The following is a 25,930-nucleotide window of genomic DNA, read 5'->3' on the forward strand; positions in this document are numbered from 1 at the left end:
AAAGCAATCCAGTCATACACCTGCTACACGCTGCCTTAACCCTCTTGCACCCCACTAGCGCTTTTGTGGTAGGATGAGGAATCAAGGTTGCTTGAAGTGAAAAGAAAATGTCAGATGCAGGTGGCCAAGCAGGAGGATTAAATGAAAATCTTCTTTCTAAACTAATCACGCCAAAACATGCAGTTTTAAGATACCGATGCTTGAAAACTGTACTTACTAAGTGAGTCTGTGTATTTCAGATAACATGGTGGTTTAGTTGAACAAAAAAAAAAGGCATGACGCATAAACACCGGAGTAAGTGCAGGGTTTTGCAAGGCACAACATTAAAAATACAAACACCACTTGCAAATAGCTTTTCAAAGTCTTGCAGTCAAAACTGCTTCTGTAAGCACAACCACTAGCAGAAAAAAGTCTACAATGAAAAGCAGACTACACTTTATGTAGTACGCAATAAGTAAACATTTATAGTGCAAAAAAGATCCTGATGTCAAATCCATAAATAAGGGGCTTTTATCTTTTATTTAAAGAGAGTGAACAAGTCACTCTAAGCTTTTTAGTGCCTCTGGCAAGTACCCCTATGGAAGTATGATAATGTGTTGTAGGTTTCCCAATGCCTTCAGCTTATAACTTTACCCGGGCTGAAATGTGTGGGCAGATAAACCACAATGCATCATGTTCGCCTCTTCTTTCTAATCAGCACCATTCACAAAGTAATGTCTTTTTCTCTCCTCTTTTGGACACAGGGTATAAAAGGGGATGACCTTCATCACAGACGAACAATTAAAAGAAAAACTGACAGAGCGACCTAAGTTAAGCATCATCAAAAATGTCTCTTAGTACGGTCACACAGAAGTCTAGACCCATTTTAAGGTCATCAAGCGAAAAATCCTCTGGAAGTGGTTTTTACTGAAGCCATGCGACATGGGACTCCCCTCACGACCCGCTGCAGAGGCCATTTTTGGATTTCCATTTTGCATACGTCACACACTGCTCTCACTGGAGTCTTTTAAACCACCCATACTCCTCCGTGTGAGTCAAGAGTCAGTTCCCCAGAACTGCTAAAAGATACCAATGCTTTCCCATTTCTCCAAGAATAGCATTGTTTGCTGGAGGAGAAGACCTTGTGCGGTCCCAACCAGACCTCGGCTCAGTTATTTAGGTGTTCCTGAATAAAAGCCAAGACTCTGTCCTTGGAGGGTCTATCTGAAGTTGGATCTTGCTTCTGAGAGTCATGAAGTCGGACGCCTTCTCCCCACTCCCAGAAGAGACGCTCTCCAAAGCAAATGCTGAAATACAAGAAAGAAAGGCTTGTGAAAACGATAAATAAAATCTTTCAGAGTTGAAGTAGTAACTTTTAGAAAGCACAGAATAATGGGATCCAGGAAATGAATGCTTCAGGCACAACTTTGGATACATTACGAACAGTTTGCATAGCAACAGCTGTCAACAGTTACAATTTATTGTACGGCATCAATCCTACAACTGGCGCTAACTGAAGCAGTTGCCAGAGCGCCACATCCTTTGGATGACATTTACATTTGTTGTTGTGATGTTTTTTCCTCCGGTGCTATATGCCCTACTATAAGAGATACAAGAGAACAATGAATGAGAGAAATAGCACCTATGCAGACGATGAAGTTAACTATTGGGGCTTAGGACCTCAAACTCAACAAGCATTGGCAGTGCCAATAGGTCTCGCCGTATATTGGAGTTTAGTATATAATAAGTATTAAAGAGCAGTGAAAGTATTAAAGAGCAGTGGTAGCAAAACGGAAAACAAAACCTGACAACGTCAACAGAAAATGAAAAAATAAATGATCTACCGTATTTTTTAATAACACGCAATGCTTAATATTAGCAAATAAAATGCTCTGTGGTTTTTTAATATTATTTTTAAGTTTGACTGTTTGGTATAGTTGTATTAATCACACCAACAGGCACAGCTTTAATTGGGCCGGGTCCTGCCGGTGCTCACCATTGTTAGCGCTAAAAAGCTGTTGCCGAAAGAACTGCATTTGCACTGCGATTTACTTTCAGCCACACCTTACATGACTCCGGCATCTCTGCCCATGTCTGCTGGCAAAACGGAAAACAAACCCCGACAACGTGAACAGAAAAGAAAAAAAAAAAATCTACAGTATTTTTTAATTATACGCAATGCTTAATTTTACTGAAATAAAAAGCTCCGTGGTTTTTTAATATCATTTTTAAGTTTGACTATTTGACGACCAGGAGCTGGATTCGGAACACTCTCCCATTGAAGTCCATTACTCCCTAAAGTCCAGGGAAGAACATATTTTTTAAATTATCTCTTTTTAGTTTAAGAATCAGATTTACTATAAGGTCTATACTACTACAACTTATGGTCCATTGGCACTGAAACAGCTGAAGGACTGATCTAAGTCCTAATCTATTGAGTGGAGAAATCAAGTAATTGTTTAATATAAGGAGCACCCCCAACAGTAGGGTTACAAACACAGTTTTAGAAATCACCTTCTTGATCCTTACTATTGAAGGCCAGTCTCCCCCCGTCATGTGAAAGCTACAAACAGCACAAGAAAAAATCTAACTCATTTTGAACTTCAATGCCCTACTTTAAAGTATCCCAACACCTAAGCATAGTAATAGTTAGTGTTGTCTGTGCCAGAAGTAACTATCCGGTACCCATTAGGGGCCACCATTGCGCACTGACGTCAGTTGCTTTCATGACTTTTCACGCCAAGAACACAGAACTACGACGAGAAATGACCACTGGTGTGGGAAAAAATTAAGGCCCCGAAAAGGGTGCCCCAGTATCTGAACAGGCTCGCAGAGCAGGGACAATGGGAGGGTCAGTATGAAATCTTCAGCTAGATAGAGTCTCTACCAGATAAGGCGTTACAGAAGTAACTTGTTTAATTGATAGAGACTTCCAGCCACATATTCCCAAGCAATACCTCCCCGGATGTGGGCCTGCAAATCAGATTAAATCAAGAAATCCTGTAGGACCGAGCGGGCAAAGTGCCCATCATTACAGACCTGATTGTACAAGCAGTAATGTTTTCTGAAAGTGTGCAAGGAAGCCAACATCACTGCCTGACAGATATCCAGCTAACGCAGTGGTCACAGCTTTGTCTCTGGTAGAGTGAGCCCGCACGCATTCAGGGTGCTGTTTCTTGGCCAATGCGTAGAAGATCTTAATGCACAGGACAATCCATTGTGAAGTGGTACTTTTCTGTACCCCTTTCTCTTCTCCCATATAACCCACGAAATGTTGATCATCCACCTGAAACTCTCTTGTGCGGTCAAGGAACGCCAACAATGTTATTTTTAAGGTCGAGGCGTGTAGTCTCTTCTCTTCTTTTGAGGGATGGGATGTGTTAAACCTGGCATCATTGGCGTGGGTCTCCCTTCCTCTCTACTCTCCCTATCTTTTATATTGGCTGGATTTAGATGTTCTGTGCGCCGTGCCACTGCTACTCAGTGCCACAGCGCAAATGCTCCCTGTATATAAATGACTGTATGAATAAGGATAACTTTGATACCTACATCGGTGTAGCCTGTTTCAATAGTGAGTTACCTTCCATTTCACTGTCACTACTGCGAAACGATCCATTCTCATAGGCCAGGATGGGCCGGTTAAAGATTACTTTCTATCATCCTATCGGGCCCCAGGAACCTGATAGGACCCTCACGTTTGATATGTATATGCTCAGGACATTGAGGGGCACCATTTAGTAAGGGCCGTTTATATATTGAATGTGTTGAAATACCTTTCCTGAAAACGTGGTAGTTTCTTGCCTAAGATTTCCTGTAGGCTGTTGCGTGTATGTGTATTGACCGTCTGGTTTTGGAGCAGCAGGGCCAGCTGGGTCAGACCTGGCTGGAGAGAGAGAGAGAGAGAGAGATCAGTATTCGGAGCATGGTTAGGGGTGACTCTTTGATCCGAGCAGGGCCGTGCCTGGCAAGGTGAATGATGGCTCCACCTTCCACTGGGTGTCTGATAGCAGACCCCCTCATTCTGAAAGGGCAGGATGTCGCCTCGTAAACCAAGTGCTCCCCGACCCTACCGAACTGGTTCTGACCTGAGTCAGTGATTTGCAACCTTAAAGAACAAAGACTTTTTTAGGTATAAAATACTGCGCTGGAACTTTGGCCAAGTGTGTTCCTTCTGGATGTCAAGACGAAAATCTGTACGAGTGAACAGAGGAAAGGACTTTTCAACTTTCATCAAGCTTTCCGAAGAAACTACCTGAGGGCCTAAATCGAGAGCACCTCCTGCAGAAGTCTCAGGGACATTGGACTTCACCCCGTCCACCGTCGGAATTCCTGTGCAAGGAGTTCTGCTTGCAGGCGAGGCCTCCGTTGAGTAATCCGGAGCCTCTAGTTCTACTGTGAGGACCGCGGACTGGGCGCTTATGAACTTTTGCTAAACCTGTGCGGGTCGCTGCAGCTAAGGGAGAGCTGCTGCCGCCGAGTGCCCGCCTGACTCTGAACCTTCTTGCTAAACCTGTGTGGGCCGCTGCAGCTAAGAGATCTGCCGTTGCTGAGAGCCCACCTAAATCTGTATCTTCAAACCTTTCGCAGGATCCGTGTGGGCCGCTGCAGCTAAGGGAGAGCTGCCGCCGCTGAGAGCCCGCCAAAATCTATATCTTCCCAACCTTTCGCTGGATCTGTGTGGGCCGCTGCAGCTAAGAGAGCTGTTGCCGCTGAGAGCCCACCTGAATCGGCACCTTTGGACCTTTCGCTGAATCTGCATGGACCGCTGCAGTCGAGAGAGCGCTGTGGCTGCTGAGCGTCCACCATGGTGCCCGCCTTGTCGAGACCCTAAATTGTCCCGTGGGCCACTGCAGCTAAGAGAGAGCTCCTGCCGCTGAGTGCCCACACCCTTTGCTACGGTGCACCATTGTGATCTGTTCCATGGGCAGCCGCAGCCAAGAGAGCTGCTACTGAGTGCCCGCACCCTTTGCTACTGTGCACCATCGTGATCTGTTGCGTGGGCCGCCGCAGCCAAGAGAGAGCTGCTGCCGCTGAGTGGCCGCACCCTTTGCTACTAGGCAGCATCGTGATTTGTCCCGTGGGCTGCCGCAACCAAAAGAGAGCTGCTGCCGCTGAGTGCCCGGACCCTTTGCTACTGTGCACCATTGTGATTTGTCCCATGGGCCGCCGCAGCCAAGAGAGAGCCGTAGCTGCTGAGTGCCCACACCCTTTGCTACTGTGCACCATCGTGATTTGTCTCGTGGGTTGCCGCAGCCAAGAGAGCCCTAGCCGCTGAGTACCCACACCCTTTGCTGCTGTGCATCCTCGTGATTTGTCCAGTGGGCCGCCGCAGCCAAGAGAGAGCTGTAGCCGCTGAGTGCCCACCCCTTGTGCTATTTTTCATCCTCGTAATTTGCCCCGTGGGCCACCGCAGCTAAGATTGAGATGTGGCCGCTGAGCACCCGCACCATTGACAACTTTGCATCCTTGGGATTTGTTCTGTGGGCCTCCGCAGCTAAGAGAGAGCTGCTGCCGCTGTGAGCCCACCACGGAGATGCATGACGAGAGTCATCGCCACCACCAGCCCGGGCTGCTGCAGCTGCGCTCTGCTACCACTGAGCGCCCGCCTGCCCCTGAGTGCCTGAACCACTGTGAGTGCACGCTGCAGACCTCAGCCTCCAAGACCTGTGGTCGCTGGGAGTTCGCCTGTCACCATCTCCGCTTCTTCCGGAATCTGCGTGCTGTAGTCCATTCCAACTACAGGTACCTGGTGCGCAACGGGTCAGGTAGGCCCCGGCCCTGAACTCAGCCTGTGTCCCGCTTGGGGTGAATACGTTATTGTCTCTTTTAGTCCCTACGGGTTGACGTGAATTGTAGTTGTTGAAACGCTTCAATAGTCTTTGAGTTAAACTGTTAGATAAAGATATTATTTTTCTATATCTACCTGGGTTGTGTCCTTTTGTGGTGTCATTACTGCCTCATTGTACGTGGCCATAAACGCTTCACACACTGCCTCTGAGATAGGCCTAACTGCTCGTGCTACATTACCAGAGGGTTGAGCAAGGGTTATCAAAGGGGGTAGCCCACTTGCCCTGACTTAGGGTGAAGGGTCCCTATTTGGACATTGGCGCTAGCCATGGCCAACTAGAGACCCCCATTTCTAACAGGGTGAACAAAGAAGATAGGCAGGATGATGTTCTTGCCTGAATGGAAAAGAGGGACAACTTTTGGTGGAAAAGAACCACGCATTCAGAGGACCAGTTTGTTTGGGCAAAAGGTGGTACAAGGAGGGTGCGCCGACAGCGCTTGTAGTTCGCTGACCCTCCTGGCCCATAGTATAGCCACTAAAAAGGCAGTTTTGATGATCAGCAGCCTAAGAGGGCAATTGTGTAGATGCTCGAAGCACAAGTTACTTACCGTCGGTAACGATATATCTGTAAAAAACATTAGTTAAAGATTCCTTACCTTAGAATTACCCCGAGGCGTCAGACTGGATCCGGAAAGTTTTTTCATCAGTAGCACCTCTGCGTGTCGGAAGGTGGCGTAGGTCAGCTCCGCCTCCGTCGTGGTCGCCGGGATGACATCGTGGTTGCTACTTAGACGCCGCCCTTGCACGCTGACCTCAGTTCTGTACTCAACTTTCCGCGCCAGAAACGCAGAGCCATGCAAGACACTGACCATTGGTGCACAAAACTAGGGCCCTGAAAGGATGTCCTTAACCCTAGAAATCAGTTCACAGAATGGGGAGGATGGGTGGGGCGGTAAGGAATCTATAACTAACTAATGTTTCTTACAGATATATCGTCACTGAAAGTAAGTAACTTGTGCATCTGAAAGAAATATGGTGGTAGGTCTACGAACCAAGATCACACCAGAAAATCCTGGAGAACAGAACGGCCAAAGAAGCAGTCTCTTTGGACTTGGCTGTCCAGGCAGTAGAGTTTGGTGATCGTGTGCAGCGATGCCCATGTGGCTGCCTGACAGATGTCATTCAGAGGCACTCCCCTTCCCAAGGCAGTAGTGGCTGCCGTTGCCCTGGTGGAGTGAGAGCATAGCCCGACTGGAGGCTACTTCTTAGCCAGAGAGTAACACGCCTTAATACACAACATGATCCATCGAGAAATGGTGCGTTTGTGTACGGCCCGACCCTTCTTTGCACCCACGTAACCAACAAAAAGTTGATCATCCACCCGGAACTGTTTTGTGCGATCCGGATAGGAGAGCGCACGTTTTGGGTCCAGACGGTGGAGCCTCTCTTCCTCCTTTGAATGATACAGAGGCGGAAAGAAGGTGGGCAAAGTAATGGTCTGCCCGATGTGAAAGACAGTGACCACCTTAGGAAGGAAGGATGGATGGGTCTGGAGAACCACCTTGTCTGGATGAAGAGACAGGAAAGGAGGTTTAGAAGAAAGAGCCCGGAGCTCATTCAAAAGACGTAAAGGACAGTTATGCAGCGGCTCAAAGGGAGCACACATTTAATAGGTTAGCACAAGATTCAAGTCCCACTGAGGCAAAACGAAGGGGATTGGAGGAAAAAGATGCATTAAGCCTTTTAGGAAACGGTTAAATACCGGGGACTTGAAAAAAGAAGGCTGATCTGGCAGCCGAAGGAAGGCAGAGATAGCTGAAAGATAGCCCTTGATAGTGCCCAGAGCAGAGCCCTGCTGTGCTAAAGAGAGAAGAAACAAGAGTACTTTAGAAAGAGGGGCAGAAAAGGGAACCACAGCCTTTGCTGTGCAACTTGCCACAAATTTGTTCCACCTACAGGCGTATACCGTCTTTGTGGAGGGACGCCTGGCTGCCAAGATTACGTCACAGACTTCAGGAGGCAAGTCGAAAGACGTCAACTGCGCTGCTCAATCTCCACGCAAGCAGGTGGAGACTGGACAGGTTCGGGTGGAGGACCGTCCCCTGCTGCTGCAACAGAAGTTCCTCCTGAAGAGGCACTCTGATGGGAGGATCAATGGCCATGTTGAACAGCTCGGGATACCAGACTCTTCGTGCCTAATCCGGAGCCACAAGAATGACTTGGGCCCGTTCGCGTCTGATCTTCTTCAGCACTCTAGGCAGAAGTGGTATAAACGGAAAGGCATACAACAGACCGCAACTCCACTCATGACAAAAAGTGTCTCCAAGCGAGTGCGGCCTTAGAAATTCCAATGCGCAGAATTGCTGACATTGCGCGTTCTCTTCAGTGGCGAAAAGATCTAACCAAGGCTCTACCCGTTGTTGAAAGAGACCTTGCACCACCTCCGAGTCAAGACACCATTCGTGATCCATCATGGACCTGTGGCTGAGTTCGTCCGCCCTGGCGTTCAGAGAACCTGCCCGGTGTTGAACCACCAAGGAAATGCCCTGATGTTCCAGCCATGTCCAGAGGCGGAGGGACTCCTGACATAGGGTCCACGACCTCACACCGCCCTGTTTGTTACAGTACCACATGGCGGTGGTGTTGTACGTGAACACCTGCACTACTCTTCCCCGGACAGAACACCTGCACTACTCTTCCCCGGATGGAGGGAAGGAATGCATTCAGTGCAAGACGAATCGCCCGGAGCTTCAGAAGGTTGATGTGAAGCCCGGACTCCGCCGGAGACCAGAGGCCTCTGATCTCCGCCTCTACCAAGTGGCCGCCCCATCCCAGAAGGGATGCATCCGTCACTACAGTGTGGTCTGGCTGGGGAAGGGAGAGGGATCTGCGCCACTGACCCAATCCTGGTTCGTGAGCTACCACTACTGTTATTGAACAGTGCCCACTGAGATCTGGACCCAATCGGACAGATCCCCTGATGTTGCGCCCACTGGAACCTCAGGTCCCACTGCAGAGCCTGCATATGCCACCTGGCATGATCGACCAGCAGGATGCAGGAGGCCATGAGGCCCAGCCGCCTCAGAGTCATTCTGACCGAAACCCAGGATAGAGGCTGAAAGATCAGAATCATATCCCGAATATCCCGGACTCGCTGTTCAGGAGAATAGACCCGAAACGGCGTCATGTCCAGAACCGCTTCGATGAAGAGGAGCTTCTGAAAAGGGAATCGGGTGCGACTTCGGCACATTGATAACCCCAGCAAATGCAGGTCAGGTGTAGTCTGGAGGTGGGAGGCGTCTGCCTGGGGCGAGCCTGCCTTTAACAGCCAGTCGTCGAGATAGGGGAAGACTGGAACCCCTGATTTACGCAGATGAGCTGTGACCACCACCATCACTTTTGTGAACACCTGAGGGGCACTGGTAAGGCCAAAGGGGAGCACGGTAAACTGAAAGTGCTTGTGGCTTACCGTGAACCGTAGGTAACGCCGATGGGCCGGCAGGACGGGGATGTGAAAATAAGCGTCCTGCAAGTCCAACGCTACCATCCAGTCTTGCCGGTCGAGAGCAGACAAGACCTGAGAAAGCGTCAACATCTTGAACTTCTCCTTACGGAGGGAGCGATTGACGTCCCTAAGGTCCAAGACAGGACGCAGGCCCTTGTCCTTCTTGGGAACCAGAAAGTAGTGAGAGTAACAACCACAACCTACTTGTGGGACAGGAATGCACTCGATGGCTCCCTTGGCCAGGAGAGCCGAAACTTCATTCTGGAGAAAGGCCAGATGATCCTCTGACATGTGGTGGTATGGCTGGAGGGGTAGTCTCTAAGGGGAGGGAGGAGCCCCTTCGGACTATTTGCAAAACCCACCTGTCCGACGTGATGGTGCGCCAGTGGGAGAGGTGATGGCGAATCCTGCCGCCAATGGCGTTTGATGGGCCTGAAAGGTCGGACTAGGAGGGTTTGGAGACTTTTGCGGGGGGAAAGTAGGGAGGGTTGGTGAACTGGCCCACCCGCTGGCCCCCGGAACCACACCGGTTGTTTCCACATACCCGGCTGCGCGAAGGTTGGGTAACTTGCTGCGGCCTGTGGCTCTGGGTGGGACGTAGCGGGGCACCCCTTCCGTAGCCACGAAAGGAGCGAAAAGCAGACTGCGCCGGACGGGTGGATGCCCAAGGAGTTGGCCGTAACCCGCAAGTCCTTGAAGCGCTCTAGGGCGTTGTCTGCTTTGTCGACAAAAAGGCAACGTCCATCAAAGGGCATGTCCATCAAGGAGTTCTGGACATCCCCTAAAAAATCAGTGGACCTCATCCAGGCGTAGCGACGAAGCGCTACTGACGTTGAAATGGTCCTGCCCAGAGAGTCTGTGGTGTCCAACCCTCAACTGATTGTAAACTTTGCTGCATACCTCCCGGCGGCAACAGCCTAGGAGAGCACTGCCCGAGCCTCCTCCGGACACTGAGGCAGCACTTGCGCCACCGTATCCCACACTGAGTGCGAATAACGGCCCAAGAGACATGCGACGTTTACGGACCACACTCCTAAGCTGGCGGAAGAGAACATCTTCTTGCCAAGGTTCTCCAGCTTCTTGGACTCCCTTTCCAGAGGAGCATAGGGAAGGCGCTCTTGGAGGTAGAAGCAATCATCCTGTCCACGGGAGCCCCCGTGTTGGGCCTGGACCACATGCCCAAAAGGACGTCTGTGAAGGCCTCATTAAACGGCAGCAAGGGCTCCAAAGAGCTCGCAGCTGGTTGAAGCACCTCTTTCAGGAGGTTAGTCCTGACTGCCACCGTAGGAAGCTCGAGGTTGAGAGCCTCGGCCGCCCTACGCAACACCACTGCATATGACGCTCCCTCCTCCATAGCCACGGTAGGAGGAGACAACATGCCAATGTCAGGAGAGGTGTCAAGACCACTTGCAACCCCCCGTTGCTCTCTCCAGTCCTGCTCAGTGTCTATCTGGTCAGTTAAAGGGTCACCTGACCCCTGCCAGTCCTCCTCATTATCCTCTGGGTGCGATTGTTGTTGAAAAGGGACCCCAGGAGTGAACAGGGGCATAAAAACCCAACCTGGCGCCGGATCCGGCTTTGGATGTCGCCGGTCCAGCTCCGTGCCCACGTCGGGATGGAAGCCGGGGTCGACGCCGGCCGGGGAGCCGAATGCGGTAGTGGTGACGTGAGGTGCAGCGCCGGTGGAGGCATAACGAGGTCAACCGGTGCCAATCCGAATCCAGGCCTGGATCCAAAAGGGGGCGTGGGGGAGGCCAGCGGAGCCGAGGCCGAGCCGCTGGCTGCGAAGACCTAGGTCCACCCAACCGAGTCCCGCGGAGCCCGATGGCGTGCCGGCGGGGTCGGTCCACCCAAAGAGGGCATGCATCACCTCGTAGAACATACGAAGATGGGGGGGGCGTCGCTCCAGGTCCCGGAAAGGGAGGAAAACTTGGAGTCGACCCTTCGGGCACGAGCGGAGCCGTGGGAGGGGCACCACCCGCGTGCCTCATCGGATCGGCCGACCGACGAGAAGAAGTCGAAGAGCGACGATGCTTCTTCGACTTCTTCTTATGCTTCGACTTACCCGACCCCGGGTCCGAAGACTTTTGATGATTTCGAACCGGAATGGTGATGGCTCTGCGACCCATCCCTCGACCTCCCTCTCGACCGGAACCTCTAACGGCATGGAGCAGACTGCCGGCATTCAAGCAGCTTTCGGGACCGCTCCCGCAAAGCCTTCGGCGCCATCGACCGACAGTCGGAGCACGACTTGGGGTCGTGGTCGCGCCCCACGCAAAAGAGGCACATGCGTTGCGGATCAGTCACCGACATCAGTCGGTGAAAGGAACTGCAGGCCTTGAAACCGGGCGTCCTTCGTGCACCTGAGACTCGAAACGAGAAGTTGAGGAAAAGTTAGTATAAAATTGACTGAGGTACCGCTCTTCCCAGATCTGTGCTGGCTGGCGCGGAAGAAGAAAGAACTGACATCAGCGAGCGAGGACGGCGATTAAGTAGCTGCCGCAACATCATCCCGGCGACCACGCCACCGGCGACAGATGCGGAGCCGACCAATGCCACCTTCTGACATGCAGAGGTACTTTCCGGATCCCGTCTGACGCCTGGGGGTAATTCTAAGGTAAGGACTCTATAACTAACGTGTTTCTTTCAAATTGGTGCATACATGAAAAACATCAGGACCAAGTTGAGGTCCCACTTAAGCATGATAAAAGGATTAGGTGGGAACTTATGTTGCAGACCTTTAGGAATCTAGCCAAACAGGTGACTTAAAAAGTGAAGGTTGGTCCGCAACTGCAAAAATTCCTAGATGGCAGACAGGTAACCTTTAAGTGTGTCCAAATCAGAGCCCTGCTGGGCCAAAGACAGTGCAAACAATAACACTTTTGAGAGAGGTGCAGACAGGGGTTTAACGTTGTGAAAGGCACACCTTGATACAAAGTTTTCCCAACAGCAGGTGTATATTGTCCTGGTGGAGTGCCGCCTGGCTGCCAGAATAACCTCAGAGTCTTGTGGAAGAAGGTTGAAAGCTGTCAACTTTTGCAGTTCAATCTCCACGCATGGAGATGGAGGGTGCGCAGGTTCGGGCGCAGAACCCTGCCCTTTTGTTGCGACAGAAGACCCTCCCAACGGGGCAACTTGATCGGTGGACCAATGGTCATGCTCAGCAGCTCAGGATACCAGACTCTGGAGCCACAAGAATGACTTCGGCCTGGTTGTTCCTGATGTTCTTGAGAACTCTGGGCAGGAGTGTTATTAGCAAGAAGGTATACATGAGGCAAGAACTTCACTCGAAATGCTCGGGACAAAAAGCATCTCCCAGCGAAAGTCGCCTTGGAAACTCCAGTACACAGAACTGCAATATTGTGCGTTCTTTGAGGTGGCGAACAGTTCTAAGCAAGGCTCTCCCCACTGCTGAAAAAGACCTTGCACCACCTCCTGGTGGAGACGCCATTCGTGATCCGCGGGGCATCTTCAGGTGAGTTCGTCCTACCTGGTGTTCAGAGAGCCCACAAGCTGTTGAACCACCAGCGAGATTCTCTAACATACCAGCCGTGTCCAGAGCTGTAGAGCCTCTTGACCCAGGGTCCACAACCCTACCTGCCCTGTTTGTTGCAGTACTACATGGCTACCTGCACTAGCCTTTTCTTGATCGCAGGAATAAAAGCTTTTAATGCCAAGCGGATCACCTGAAGCTCCAACAGGTTTATGTGAAGCTTGAACTCCGCCCAGAGTTCTCTGATCTCCACCTCTCCCAAATGGCCCCCCAACCCGAGAAGTGACGCATCTGTCACTACAGTCAACTCTGGCAGGGGAAGGGAGAGGGGTCTGCCACTGACCCAATCGTGGTTCGTTAGCCACCACTGCAGGTCTTTTGCAGTTCCCTTCATGATCTGGAGTATGTTGCAGAGATTCTCCTGGTGCTCTACCCACTGGGCCTTCAGGCCCCACTGCAGAGTGTGCATATGCCAGTGGGCATGTGTCACCAGCAGGATGCAGGAGGCCATGAGACCCAACAGCCTCAGAGGCAATCTCACCGAAATCCAGATAGAGGCTGAAACATTGGTATCATAAACTGAATATCCTAGACTCTCCGTTAGGGATGATAAGCCGAAACTGCACAGTGTCCAGAAAAGCTCTAATGAAAGGGAGTGTCTGAGAGGAAGTCGGGTGTGACTTTCGCATGTTGATAGTGAACCCCAAAGAGTGCAGGAGATTTGTTGTAGTCAGAAGGCGGGCGATGACTGCAGCGGGTGAGCCTGCCTTCAACAACCAGTCATCGATATAGGGGAAAAATTGAAATTCCTGAGCTCCGAGGGTGAGCTGCGACCATCGCCATCACCTTGGTGAACACCCGAGGGCTGCTGGAAAGGCCGAAGGGGAGCACTGTGAACTGGAAATGCTTGTGGCCTACGGTTAACCCAGATAGCATCTGTGTATCTGGCAGGACGAGGTTGTAGAAATAAGCATCCTGCAAAGTCTAACGCTACCAGTCAGTCTCCCGGATCCAGGGCAGACAAACTTGGGCGATTGTAAGCATTTTGAATTTCTCCTTCTTCAACAAGAATTTGAGGAGGTGGAGCTCTAGAATAGGACGAAGTCCCCTGTCCTCACTTGGTACCAGAAAATAGCGGGAATAGCAACCACAACCTACTTCAGCTGTCGGCAACCTCTCAATGGCTCCCTTGGCCAAGAGAGCCTACATTTCCTGACGGGTAGAAATTGGGTCTCTAGTTTACAGAGGCTTGCACTCTGTTCGAGTAGGGACCAGAATCCTAGTCAGGGTAAGTCAGATACACTACCTAAATTAACCTGTAGCTTGGCACAGAGCAGTCAGGCTTAACTGAAGAGGTAATCTGTAAAGTATTGGTGCACATTTTAACTATAGTAACACAGTGAAGACACCCCAAAAGACTTTATACCAGTTTAGAACAATAGAGAATATTTATCTGAGTAAAGTACGAGTTACTTACCTTTGGTAACGATGTATTTGGTAGAGACGTTGTCTAGCCGCAGATTCCTTAACTTAGAATATCCACAGGCGTGAGACTAGATCCGGAAATTTTTAGCAACAGCACCTCTGCGCGTCTGGGGACAGCGCCACACGACCCTTCCCTGACGTCGTCTTCGTCGTACGTGACGTCAGCGAGGTCATGTAAGTCCCTTCCGGCGCACTGACGTCAGTTTTCTTCGGAGAAACCTTTGAGCGGCACAACGCGGAGCCACCAACTAAAAACTGTGAAAGTATGGGAATAGTGTGCAAGGAATGAAAATTCTGTGCGAAAAGAAGGGGGGGATGGTGGAAGGCACCATCCTAAAGACAGAATAGACACCACTTTACAGAAATGAGGGGACACTGTGAGAAAAAGCCCCGCAAGCCAAAAGGAGGCCCATTCCAGAGTGCAACAAGGGAAGAACATCACAATAGACAGAAACAGACCGATAGAGACGACTGGCCTTTATCCTCTGACACAGAAGAAGGCACAGAGCACAACCGACTATCAAAAAGGATGACCACAAGGAGGCCAGGACTCCGAGGCAGTAGAACAAACTGAAGGGAAGGGAACTGTAGAGTAAAACGACCGTCCTTTGAATGAAAGGTATCATAAAACAGGAAAAAAGTCCCCCAGCAGAGGTTAACTGTATATGAAGCACCCAGGGAAGTGTAGTAACCTGAACCCCCTGAAGATAAAACCCAATGGCAACTGAAGAGGCGGCCAGCGTAGAACACCACCAGAAAAGGTCCTCGCAGAACGGGGAGGATGGGTGGGCGTTAAGGAATCTGCGGCTAGACAACGTCTCTACCAGATACATCGTTACTGAAGGTAAGTAACTCGTAAATCTGATGGAGACATCTAGCCGCAGATTCCTTAACTTAGAATAGATACCATAACCATACCCCAAAAGGGAGGCGGGTCCGCGACAGGAGAACAGAAAGAGCCAGGCATGTGATCCGCCAACAGGGTGACGGATAAAGAGGGAACAACTGTGGCAGAACAGACCGACAGCAACCCCAGTAGCCCGAAGGGCAGAAGTCATAGGATAGAAGACATCCGACAACATGCCAGAATGGCGCCACACCGTACCAGAATAAAAAATGACAGGCAGAACGGTATGATCCCTAGAAGAAAGTGAGAGAATAATCACTCTCCATTAAACGATGCACGAAAAGTGCATGAACCCAAGATTGGAATGTACTGGAAGAGAAGCAACCAGCGCCTAACAGACCAGGTATAAAAGGAGGCCGAAGTGCCAGTGACAAACGCCCAAAGGCAAGCCAGAACCTACACAATGCATTGGAGATATCCAGCAGGACAAGAAGGTCGCCAAGTGCGCACCCAACCCCAAAAGGGTAAAGAGGGGCAATAGTTTCAACCCCTAACCCGCTGAAGCAGGCAGGATATGCCACTGGCAGACGGTAATAGAGGCAATAAGTGGCGTACACATGAACAGAAGAGCGCCCGACCGGACACCACGAAGAAGGAGGAACAACCACCACATAGACTTGCTGACAGTAACTAATGACCACAGGCAGCAGAAAAACTGTCCCACAGGCGTAAGACTAACACGAGTAGGCCACTGTGAGGGGAGAGGCCAAAAACGCCAAGTTAACAAATGGCGGAAAGACTATTAAAATCCAAGACCAACACTCCAAAAGGCACGAACAGTGTCGAACACCAAAAAAGCATGGAAACACCTGGATTTGAACATGTAACCTTCAGGTTGGGAATCAGAGACCTTAACCACTAGGCCACTGTCTCCCTCTTTAAAGAAAGCAAGTGACCCTAGGAAACACTCCAGGAAGTGGGGCAAGCAGGAACCAAGGCAACCAGTATGTAGGCATAACGTATATGCCGGACCACACCTAGCACATTGAGGAGCAGGCAGGAGCCAGTGACAAGGAGGATACCATGTAACCCCCAAAAGAGATGGATGACCATGGCGAAAACAGATGGCACGTACCAAAGAAAAACATAGAATACCGTACAACGGACATTCAATAGGCGCATGGAGCCCACATCACCTCCAGGCCCAGGGAGGTAAGCAAGGCTATATTATAGCGTACAAGTACCCCACATGGAGTATGTATGCCCCGGACAATGGGGGACACCTCTTAGAGCAAAAAAACAGGTTAAAAAGAATGCTGCAGCAAACCAAACCCATGAACAGAGTCCCGGGCCGTAATGATGTTACCAAGCAGAACTAACAGCTGAAAGCCACAAGCAGAGGACACAGCAACCTGTGAAGCACGGCCTCAGAAGGCCAACAGGCAACAGAAAGCAAAATGCATCCAAAAGACGCTAATAAAAGGGTAAACACCCTTGACCGCATAAAAGAAGACATAAGGTTCACTGCTTATATTAAACACAGAGCGTATGTAGAACACAGAGCGCATCTAACGGAAGCGAAAAGAAAGGGTACCCACAGGGCAGAAGTAGTCCGAGCTAAAACAGATACAGTATTTAAAGACCGAAGGGCTGCACTAGTGGATGCAAATACATTCCTTCCCCGGGATTCAAGCCACCTGGACTCCCGAGAGGGAGGAAGCGTGAAAGGGGGCAGAGAAGGAAAGGCAGTCTGTAACACGATGTAACGCCCTGAACGTCTCAGGATCGTTTAACAGACACGATAATGAGAACGCAACCACTTGTGAAGGTTTAGTTATTTTAATGAAGGCAAAAATAATACAAGGAATAAACAAAGGTTATAGTCACTGGAATCCTCCAGGCTAAGTACGTTACCAGCCCACAGCACGGATGGTCCTAACCGTCCTCTGCATATACGCCGATCCCGGCGTATGCCAACAGAGAGCAGAAATGAAATGGCCGACAATGCCAATCGGTAGGCTGTGAGGGGCACGAAGAGTGTTGGGGAGAATCGAGGAGTCAGGGAAACACCCAGCCGGGGTCTCTACCTGAAGGGAGCAGCCGCTCAACCTCTTCCTCAGACTGCACCGGGACGCGGAGTCACCTCCTGGTGATGCGTCACCGATACCCCAATCACAAGCAAAGAAGACTGAACCGAGAGCAGCCGCTCGATCGATCCTGTGGACTTCCGAGTCTGTAACGCGGCAAACACCTCCTGGTGTGCGTTACAGCTGGCAGTCCCTGTATCTCTGGTCGGGCTGGGAGTTACGACTCCAACCAGCAAAAGCGCCACTGCGCTTTGACTCAGCCGAGTCAAAAAGCGAAGCTCAATGGTTATCCGGTAGAGCTTCCGGGTCCTTCACAGGTGACGATGGGGCAAGACACGGCCCAGGGAGTAACGACTCGACCTACCTCCGTTCTTGCCTTACTGGAGCACCACTCCTGAACACTGCTCTTCACTAAGCAGGTACGTCGGTTGTAAACACAATATCCGACAGCGTTGTACCTCCCGGTTCCTCCCTTTATAGGGCGTTGTTTTCCTTGAGTTATGTAACAGCTCTCCTGTTTACATAAGGGCGTGTTTTCCTTGAGTTATGTAACAGCTCTCCTGTTTACATAAGGGCGTGTTTTCCTTGAGTTATGTAACAGCTCTCCTGTTTTACATAAGGGCGTGTTTTCCTTGAGTTATGTAACAGCTCTCCTGTTTACATAAGGGCGTGTTTTCCTTGAGTTATGTAACAGCTCTCCTGTTTTACATAAGGGCGTGTTTTCCTTGAGTTATGTAACAGCTCTCCTGTTTACATAACCTCTCAACCGCTAAGCATCCTGGGAGATGTAGTCCGTTTTCGCTGGTTACCGTTTTCCTCCCCTTGCATGACAGGAATTCTTGACACACGAACCCCTGGGTGCACAACAAAACAGACCGGGTCATGTGGAGCTGGGCGGTGGCGGTGCAAACTGAACGCGCCACCGGATCACTTGAAGAAGGGCGGACCCAGGTACCCAAGTGGGCATCATAGATGGATGACTCAAAAGGCAAAAGCGGCTCTACATTGCCAAACCCACGGTGGAGGACCTCCAACAAGGGGTCCGCCGACAAAGGGGTATAGGGTGGTTGCATATTCAAGATTCTGGCGGCCGAAGAGACTACTCTCAAAAAAACTGTACCAGCCTCAGTAGCCCTCCGTGGAGGTGAAAACAGCTCATCAGTGGGAGAGGGTTGTAGGCTGACCCTCCCCAGACACAGAGAGTGCGCCCAATGCCCCATGGAAGGAAGCCCCATGGAAGAATGAGGATCCTGACGGGGCTCCTGGGGAGGCGAACAGCCTGCCGGATTTGGGAGCTCCTGAGGGGGCTCCACAAATTCCAAGGGGGACACTGGTAACACTAGCTCCGGCGACGCCGGGCGGGAGGGCGGAGCCAAACTCCCTCCAGAGGCCTCCATAAAAGAATCCAGAACTCGGCGTCAACACCGCGTTGAAACGACACGTGTAGGTGCCGATTGTGCCTCGTCCGACTCGGCAGCCTCCGGCGCCGAGAGGCATCGTCCGGCACAGAGACTATAACAAGCTCCCCTTCTGAAGAAGTCAGCGGAGCCGGCGAGGCTATCTTCCGGCGCTGCTCCGGTGCCGGCTCCGCCTCATCCAGAGCGTGTTCCGATTCCGGAGAAAGGAGCGGAGGTGAGCCTCTGGCGCAGGGACAGCGCCGACCCCAGCTCCGGACAGGCATCCAGAGCGTGCTCCGATTCCGCAGAAAAGAGCGGAGGCGGAGCCGACCTCAGCTGTGGCCAGGCAGCCGCCTGCCCGGAAGGCTGGAGTGTGCTCAAGTCAGGGCTATGCAGTGTCACAGGGAGCCCCGCGGGGCTATGCAGCGGGGCAGAGGTGCCGTGGGATGAAGAGGGGGACCCGGGAGGGCCACACCCTAACGACCCCACGTGGAGCGTAGAGGGGGACCCAGCCAGGCCGCTCCCTAACGACACCACGTCTCCGACGTTCCTGGGAGGCAAGGGCTCAATCTGCGCCGTGGCAAAACCGCGAGCGAGTTCGTCGGAGCCCCCTCAAGAGGCGGAGGTTCCGAGGACGCCCCAGGAATGGGAGAGGATCCAAGGGAGGCCTGCAAGGCCGTAGGATAGGCCTCCATTTGGGCCCGAGTTGCCCCCCACAACCGGAAAGGGTGAATAGAGGGGGGACGATCGTCGGGAACGCTAGTCCGGAAAGTTCCGGGAGCCAGAGCCCCTGACAACAGAAGAAGGTGAGGTCGATGACCTAGGCGACAAGCGCCTCGACTTACCAAGTGGAGAACGATGGCCCCGGACCCCAGAGGGCGATCGATGGCGGAACCGAACAGTAGAGGGATCTGCAGTTGACGATGAGGCCGGGGGGCGAGATGACTCTGACCGGGACAGCCGCGCCGAAAGAAGCTTCATACGACGCTCCCACCGAGGCTTTGGTTTCAGACGTTGGCAGCCTTCACAGTCCGTGGAGTCATAGTGCTCGCCCAGACACCACTTACAAATAAGATGCGGGTTTGTTGCGGACTACTGCCGCGAACAAGACTTACAAGATTTGAAGCCTGAAGGCATCACACACTGTTCCCGACGCGAATCGCCGAAAATGAGGCCTGAAAACAGGCCAGTGGAGCTCACTCCAGATCCGCGTTGCATGCGGAAAAGAGGGACACTGAAGTCAGGGCGGGGTCGTGTGGCGCCGTCCCCCGGCACGCAGAGGTGCTACTGCAAAAGATTTCCAGATCCAGTCTCACGCCTGGGGATATTCTAAGTTGAGGAATCTGTGACTAGATGTCTCCATCTGATACAAGACCATAACAACAAAAATCCAATAAGTAGAACTTGGGATATGAATAACTGCAATAAGGTGGTTTAAAGTCAATAGTGCTTAGGGGTTACTTGTGGTCGTGTTGAACTGGGGTAAATCAAAACGTTTCAAGCCAGATGGAGAACAAACTGGCTACAGGACCCCCGCAGGGGTACCTTGGGTGGAGCAAGCATCTGCGTCAAAGTCTTGATGCCTCGGTTTGGATTCACAGAGTCGGGCCCATGCGTCATCATCGAGCCTCACACCCGAGTCCCGCGCTGTCGAACCCTTTAAAATGCAGGTGTTGCATCAACAGGGAGCTGTGCAGGGATGTCGTCGGATCGGCGCTGCATTGGAGTCAAACCTCGCAGGAATATCTCTGGATCGATGCAGCGTCGAACCTCGCAGTCGGGACCCACGTTGTCATTGAGCCACGGAGGGAAGGACATGAATCTGCAAAGTTGTCACTGTGTTGCTCTTTGCAGGAAAACTGCTGCAGAACCCACTTTCAAGGCCCAGGCCTGGATTGCTGGTTTGGCACCTCTTCGCAGGGCAGGACTTACAGTTGGCAGAGTCCAGCAGCTGAAGCATAGTTGAAGGGAGTCTTGATGGCCCTGAGACTTCCAGAACAGGGGGCAAGGCAGCAAGCCCTTGGGGAAACCTGGGTTCAAGGATGTAGAGCAAGTTCAGTCCTCCTCACACCAGGCAAGAAGCAGCAGGCAGCAGCGCAACACAGTAAAGCAGATAGCAAAGTGGCAGTCCTTCCTACATCACAGCAATTGGCAGGCAGCTGGCCAACACAACAAAGCAGGTAGCAAAGTGTCAGTCATGCCTTCAGCATAGCAGCTCTTCTCCCTGGCAGAATGTCCTTGGTTTTAGAAAAGTTCAGATTTGGTGGTGTCAGGGGTCCAGTAGTAAATCCCAATTGTGCCTTTGAAACGGGAAAGGTGTCAAAGAGGCATTTGAAGATCACGAGGTGCCTGCCTTTCCTGTCCTGGATCCAGACTCACTACAGGGTATGAAGCATGTTGTGTGGGGACAGGCACAACCCTAATTCAGGTGCAAGTGTCAGCTCCTCCCTCCTACTCTAGCTCAGGAAGGCCCATCAACCTTGCAATGGGCCATCAGGATGTGAATGTCACACCCCAGCTTACCTGTGACTGTCTAGAGGGAATGCACAAAGTCCAGCTGTCGCTCAACCCAGATGTGTATTCAGAGACAGGCAGAGGCACAGGATGGTTAAAGTAAGAAAATGAAAACTTTGGCATTTTCAGACTTAAAACTTAAAATTCAACTTCACCATACGTTGTGATTTTAAATTGTGAGTCCAGAGACACCAAACTCCAAAATCTCCATCTCTTCCCAATTGGAAATTACACTTAAAAGATGTTTTAAGGCGACCCCAATGTTAACTAATGGGAGAGATAGGCCTTGCAGTAGTGAAAAACAAATTTGATACATTTCACTACCAGAACATGTAAAACTCAAGAGATACATGTCCTACCTTTTAACTACACTTCACCCTGCACATAGGGATGCCTAGGGCCTGCCTTAGGGGTGACTTAGATGTATTAGAAGGAAAGGTTCGGTTAACTTGCCAGGTCAAAATGGCAGTTTAAAACTGCACACACAGGCTCGGCAAGGGCAGGCCTGAGGCATGTTTACAGGGCTACTAAAGTAGGTGGCATAATCAGTGCTGCAGGCCCATAGACGAGCATCCCGCTTGATCTGAGATCCCTTGATCGCCTTCAAACCAATGAAAGATGCCATTTAAGACAGGGTGAGCCATGGTCCAATATTTCTGCCCTCCAACTTGTCTTACTCCTTATGGAACACACTATGACAGACACTTCTATTACCCTTAGGCTGTCACTCCCCTCCATGTCCTGATGAAGACCCGCTACGACATTTCAGCCTTGTCAGGGTCGAAACGTCGACGACTCCACATGGTTCAGACTAATCAAGTCTCTGGTTCTATAGCAACTTCCACAGCTACCAGAGGAACAAGTTACTTACCTTCGGTAACGATGTATCTGTAAGAAACATTAGTTAGTTAGATTCCTCACCTTAGAATATCCCCAGGCGTCAGACTGGATCCGGAAGATTTTTCGTCAGCAATACCCCTTGTGCATCGCTAGGAGTCGTCTGCGGCTCCGCGTCCGTCGTCGGCGTCGTGCGCCGGGATGACGTCGTCGGAGTACTTAGACGCCGCCCTCGCGCGCTGACGTCAGTTCTTGTACATAGCCTTCCGCGCCAGGAACGCAGAGCCATGCAAAGACCGACACTGGTGCCAAAAATAAAATCTAGGGGCCTGAAAAGGATAACCTTAACCCTAGATGTCAGTTCGCAGAACGGGGAGGATGGGTGGGTCGGTGAGGAATCTAACTAACTAATGTTTCTTACAGATACATCGTTACCGAAGGTAAGTAACTTGTTCATCTGAAAGAAACACGTTAGTTAGATTCCTCACCTTAGAATAGATACCCAAGCAATACCATCCCCGGTGGTGGGTCTGCGAACCAAGATCACACCAGAAAGTCCTGGAGGACAGAACGGCCAAAGAAGCCATCCCTCCGGACTTGGCTGTCAAGGCAATAATGCCTGGCAAACGTGTGTAGCGAAGCCCACGTCGCCGCCTGACAGATGTCCTGCAAAGGGACTCCCCGTCCCAAGGCAGTAGTAGCCGCCGTGGCCCGAGTAGAATGGGCGCGCAGCCCAACAGGAGGGTCCTTTTTAGCCAAGGAATAGCAAATTTTTATACACAAAACGACCCACCGAGAGATGGTCCGTTTGTGCACAGCTTTCCCCTTCTTAGCGCCCACGTACCCAACAAAAAGCTGGTCGTCCACCCGGAACTGTTTTGTGCGGTCCAGATAAAAGGAGAGCGCACGTTTTGGGTCCAGACGGTGGAGCCTCTCTTCCTCTTTGGAAGGATGCGGAGGCGGAAAGAAGGTGGGCAAGGTGACAGACTGCCCAAGGTGAAATGGAGTCACCACTTTAGGAAGAAAGGAGGGACGAGGCCGAAGGACAACCTTGTCCGGATGAACAGACAGAAAAGGAGGCTTTGAAGATAAAGCCTGGAGCTCACTCACCCGTCTAGCCGAGGTGATGGCTACCAGAAAAGCAGTCTTTAGAGTTAGAAGACGAAGAGGGCAATTGTGAAGAGGCTCGAAGGGAGCGCACATCAGGAATGTCAATACCAGATTCAAGTCCCACTGAGGCATTACAAAAGGGACAGGAGGGAACGTGTGTGTAATGCCTTTGAGAAAGCGTGTAACCACAGGGGACTTGAAAAGAGAAGGCTGATCAGGAAGCCGCAAGAAGGCGGAGATGGCAGCAAGATAACCTTTCAGGGTGCCCAGGGCAGAGCCCTGCCGGGCCAGAGAAAGAAGGAAGAGGAGAACCTCAGAAAGAGGGGCGGAAAGGGGATCCACAGCCTTTGCTGTGCACCATGCCACAAATTTGTTCCACCGGCAGGCGTATACCGACTTTGTGGAGGGACGCCTGGCTGCCAGAATGATATCACAGACTTCAGGAGGCAAGTCAAATGGCATCAACTGCCGCCGCTCAATCTCCACGCATGGAGGTGGAGGCTGGACAGGTTCGGGTGGAGGACCGTCCCCTGCTGCTGCGACAGAAGATCCTCCCGAAGGGGCAGACGTATCGGGGGATCGGTCAACAGACTGAGTAGCTCGGGATACCAGTATCTTCGTGCCCAATCCGGAGCCACCAAGATGACTTGGGCCCGGTCGTTCCTGATCTTCTTCAGCACTCTGGGCAGAAGTGGTATAGGCGGAAAGGCGTACAACAGACCGCAACTCCACTCGTGACGAAAAGCGTCGCCGAGCGAGTGCCGCCTTGGAAATTCCAACGCGCAGAACTGCTGACATTGCGCGTTCTCTTCGGTGGCGAATAGATCTAACCAAGGCTCTCCCCACTGCTGAAAGAGGCCTTGCGCCACTTCGGAGTTCAGACGCCATTCGTGATCCATCATGCACCGGCGGCTGAGTTCGTCTGCTCTGGCGTTCAGAGAGCCCGCCAGATGTTGAACCACCAGGGTGACGCCCTGGTGTTCCAGCCATGTCCAGAGGCGCAGAGCCTCCTGACAAAGGGTCCACGACCCCACCCCGCCCTGTTTGTTGGAATACCACATGGCGGTGGTGTTGTCCGTGAACACCTGCACGACACTTCCCCTGACAGAGGGAAGGAAGGCTTTCAGTGCAAGCCGGATCGCTCTCAACTCCAACAGGTTGATGTGGAGACGAGACTCCGCCGGAGACCAGAGGCCTCTGATCTCCGCCTCTCCCATATGGCCACCCCATCCCAGGAGGGACGCATCCGTCACTACGACATGCTCTGGTTGGGGAAGGGAGAGGCTCTTGCCCTTGACCCACTCGCGGTCCGTGAGCCACCACTGCAACTGTTGTGCAGTGCCCTCCGAGATCAAGACATGGTCGGACAGGTTGCCATGATGCTGGGCCCACTGAAACTTCAGGTCCCACTGCAGAGCCCGCATGCGCCGCCTGGCGTGATGCACTAGTAGGATGCAGGAGGCCATCAGCCCCAGAAGCCGCAACACTAGCCTGACCGAAACCCGGGATAGAGGCCGAAAGATGGGAATCAGGGCCCGTATATCCCGGACCCGCTGTTCCGGTGGATGGACCCGGAACTGCGCCGAATCGAGAACCGCTCCGATGAAGAGGAGCTTCTGAGAGGGACTCAGGTGTGACTTCGGCACGTTGATGGAAAACCCCAGCAAATGCAGGAGATCCGCCGTAGTCTGGAGGTGGGAGACGACTGCCTGGGGCGAGCCCGCCTTTAACAACCAGTCGTCGAGATAGGGGAAGACTGGAACCCCTGATCTGCGCAGATGAGCTGCGACCACCGCCATCCCTTTCGTGAACACCCGAGGGGCACTGGTGAGGCCGAAGGGGAGCACGGTAAACTGAAAGTGCTCTTGGCCCACCGTGAACCGCAGGTAACGCCGGTGGGCCGGCAGGACGGGGATGTGGAAATATGCGTCCTGCAAGTCCAACGCTACCATCCAGTCTCCAGGGTCTAGGGCAGCTAAAACCTGAGCCAACGTTAGCATCTTGAACCTTTCCTTTCGGAGGAAGGCATTGACGTTCCGGAGGTCCAAGATAGGGCGTAGGCCCCCCTTGCCCTTCTTGAGAACCAGAAAGTAGTGGGAATAACAACCACGACCTACTTCTGGACTCGGAACGCGCTCGACGGCCCCCTTGGCCAAGAGAGCCGAAACTTCCTCGCGGAGAAGATTCAAATGATCCCCCGAGATACGGTGGTGCTGCGGTGGCATGGCTGGAGGGGTCGTCTCGAAGGGGAGGGAGTAGCCCCTTCGGACGATTTGCAGCACCCACCTGTCCGATGTTATGGACCGCCAGTGGAGCAGGTGATGGCGAACTCTGCCGCCCACTGGCGTGGTATGGGCCTGAAAGCTCGGACTAGGAGGGCTTTGAGGCGGATGCTGCAGGGGTGGAAGTGGGCTGACCACGTCGGCCTCCATTTCCGCCACGGCGGAAGCCACGTCCACGACCGCGCGCAGGTTGGTTCTGCGGCTGGTGGCTTTGCGGACGTGAGGAGGCGCCCCTTCCTTGGCCACGAAAGGGGCGAAAAGCGGAGGTGTGCGCCCGCGGAGCCGAGAGGCCCAAGGACTTGGCCGTAGCCCGGGAGTCCTTAAAGCGGTTCAGCGCACTGTCCGCCTTCTCACCAAACAGGCGAGTGCCATCAAAGGGCATGTCCATGAGGGTGGTCTGGACATCCCCGGAAAATGACGTGGACCGCATCCAGGCGTGGCGGCGGAGCGCCACCGTGGTGGAAATCGCCCGACCCAGCGAGTCCGTTGTGTCAAGCCCACAGCGTATGGCGTGCCGTGCTGCATCCCTCCCATCGGCCAAAGCCTGGGTAAGACGCGGCCGGACCTCCTCCGGACACAGGGGCAGCACGTCCTCCACCGTATCCC

General features: G+C 52.2%; 1 protein-coding gene across 2 annotated transcripts in view; it reads right to left on the reverse strand.

Annotated features, from left to right (window-relative positions):
* Positions 1-494: 494 nt before the first annotated feature.
* The window catches only part of LOC146813794 (cap-specific mRNA (nucleoside-2'-O-)-methyltransferase 1-like), a 664,820-nt gene continuing 639,384 nt past the window's right edge, over positions 495-25,930 (reverse strand). For both annotated transcript variants that reach the window (XM_085610257.1, XM_085610256.1), the window contains exon 24: positions 495-1,286. In XM_085610257.1, the coding sequence (XP_085466383.1) occupies positions 1,148-1,286 (139 nt within the window). In that variant the 3' untranslated portion in view covers positions 495-1,147. The remainder of the gene's footprint in view (positions 1,287-25,930) is intronic.

This window comes from Triturus cristatus, chromosome 6, assembly GCF_964204655.1.
Source record: "Triturus cristatus chromosome 6, aTriCri1.1, whole genome shotgun sequence".
Lineage (NCBI taxonomy): Eukaryota > Metazoa > Chordata > Amphibia > Caudata > Salamandridae > Triturus > Triturus cristatus.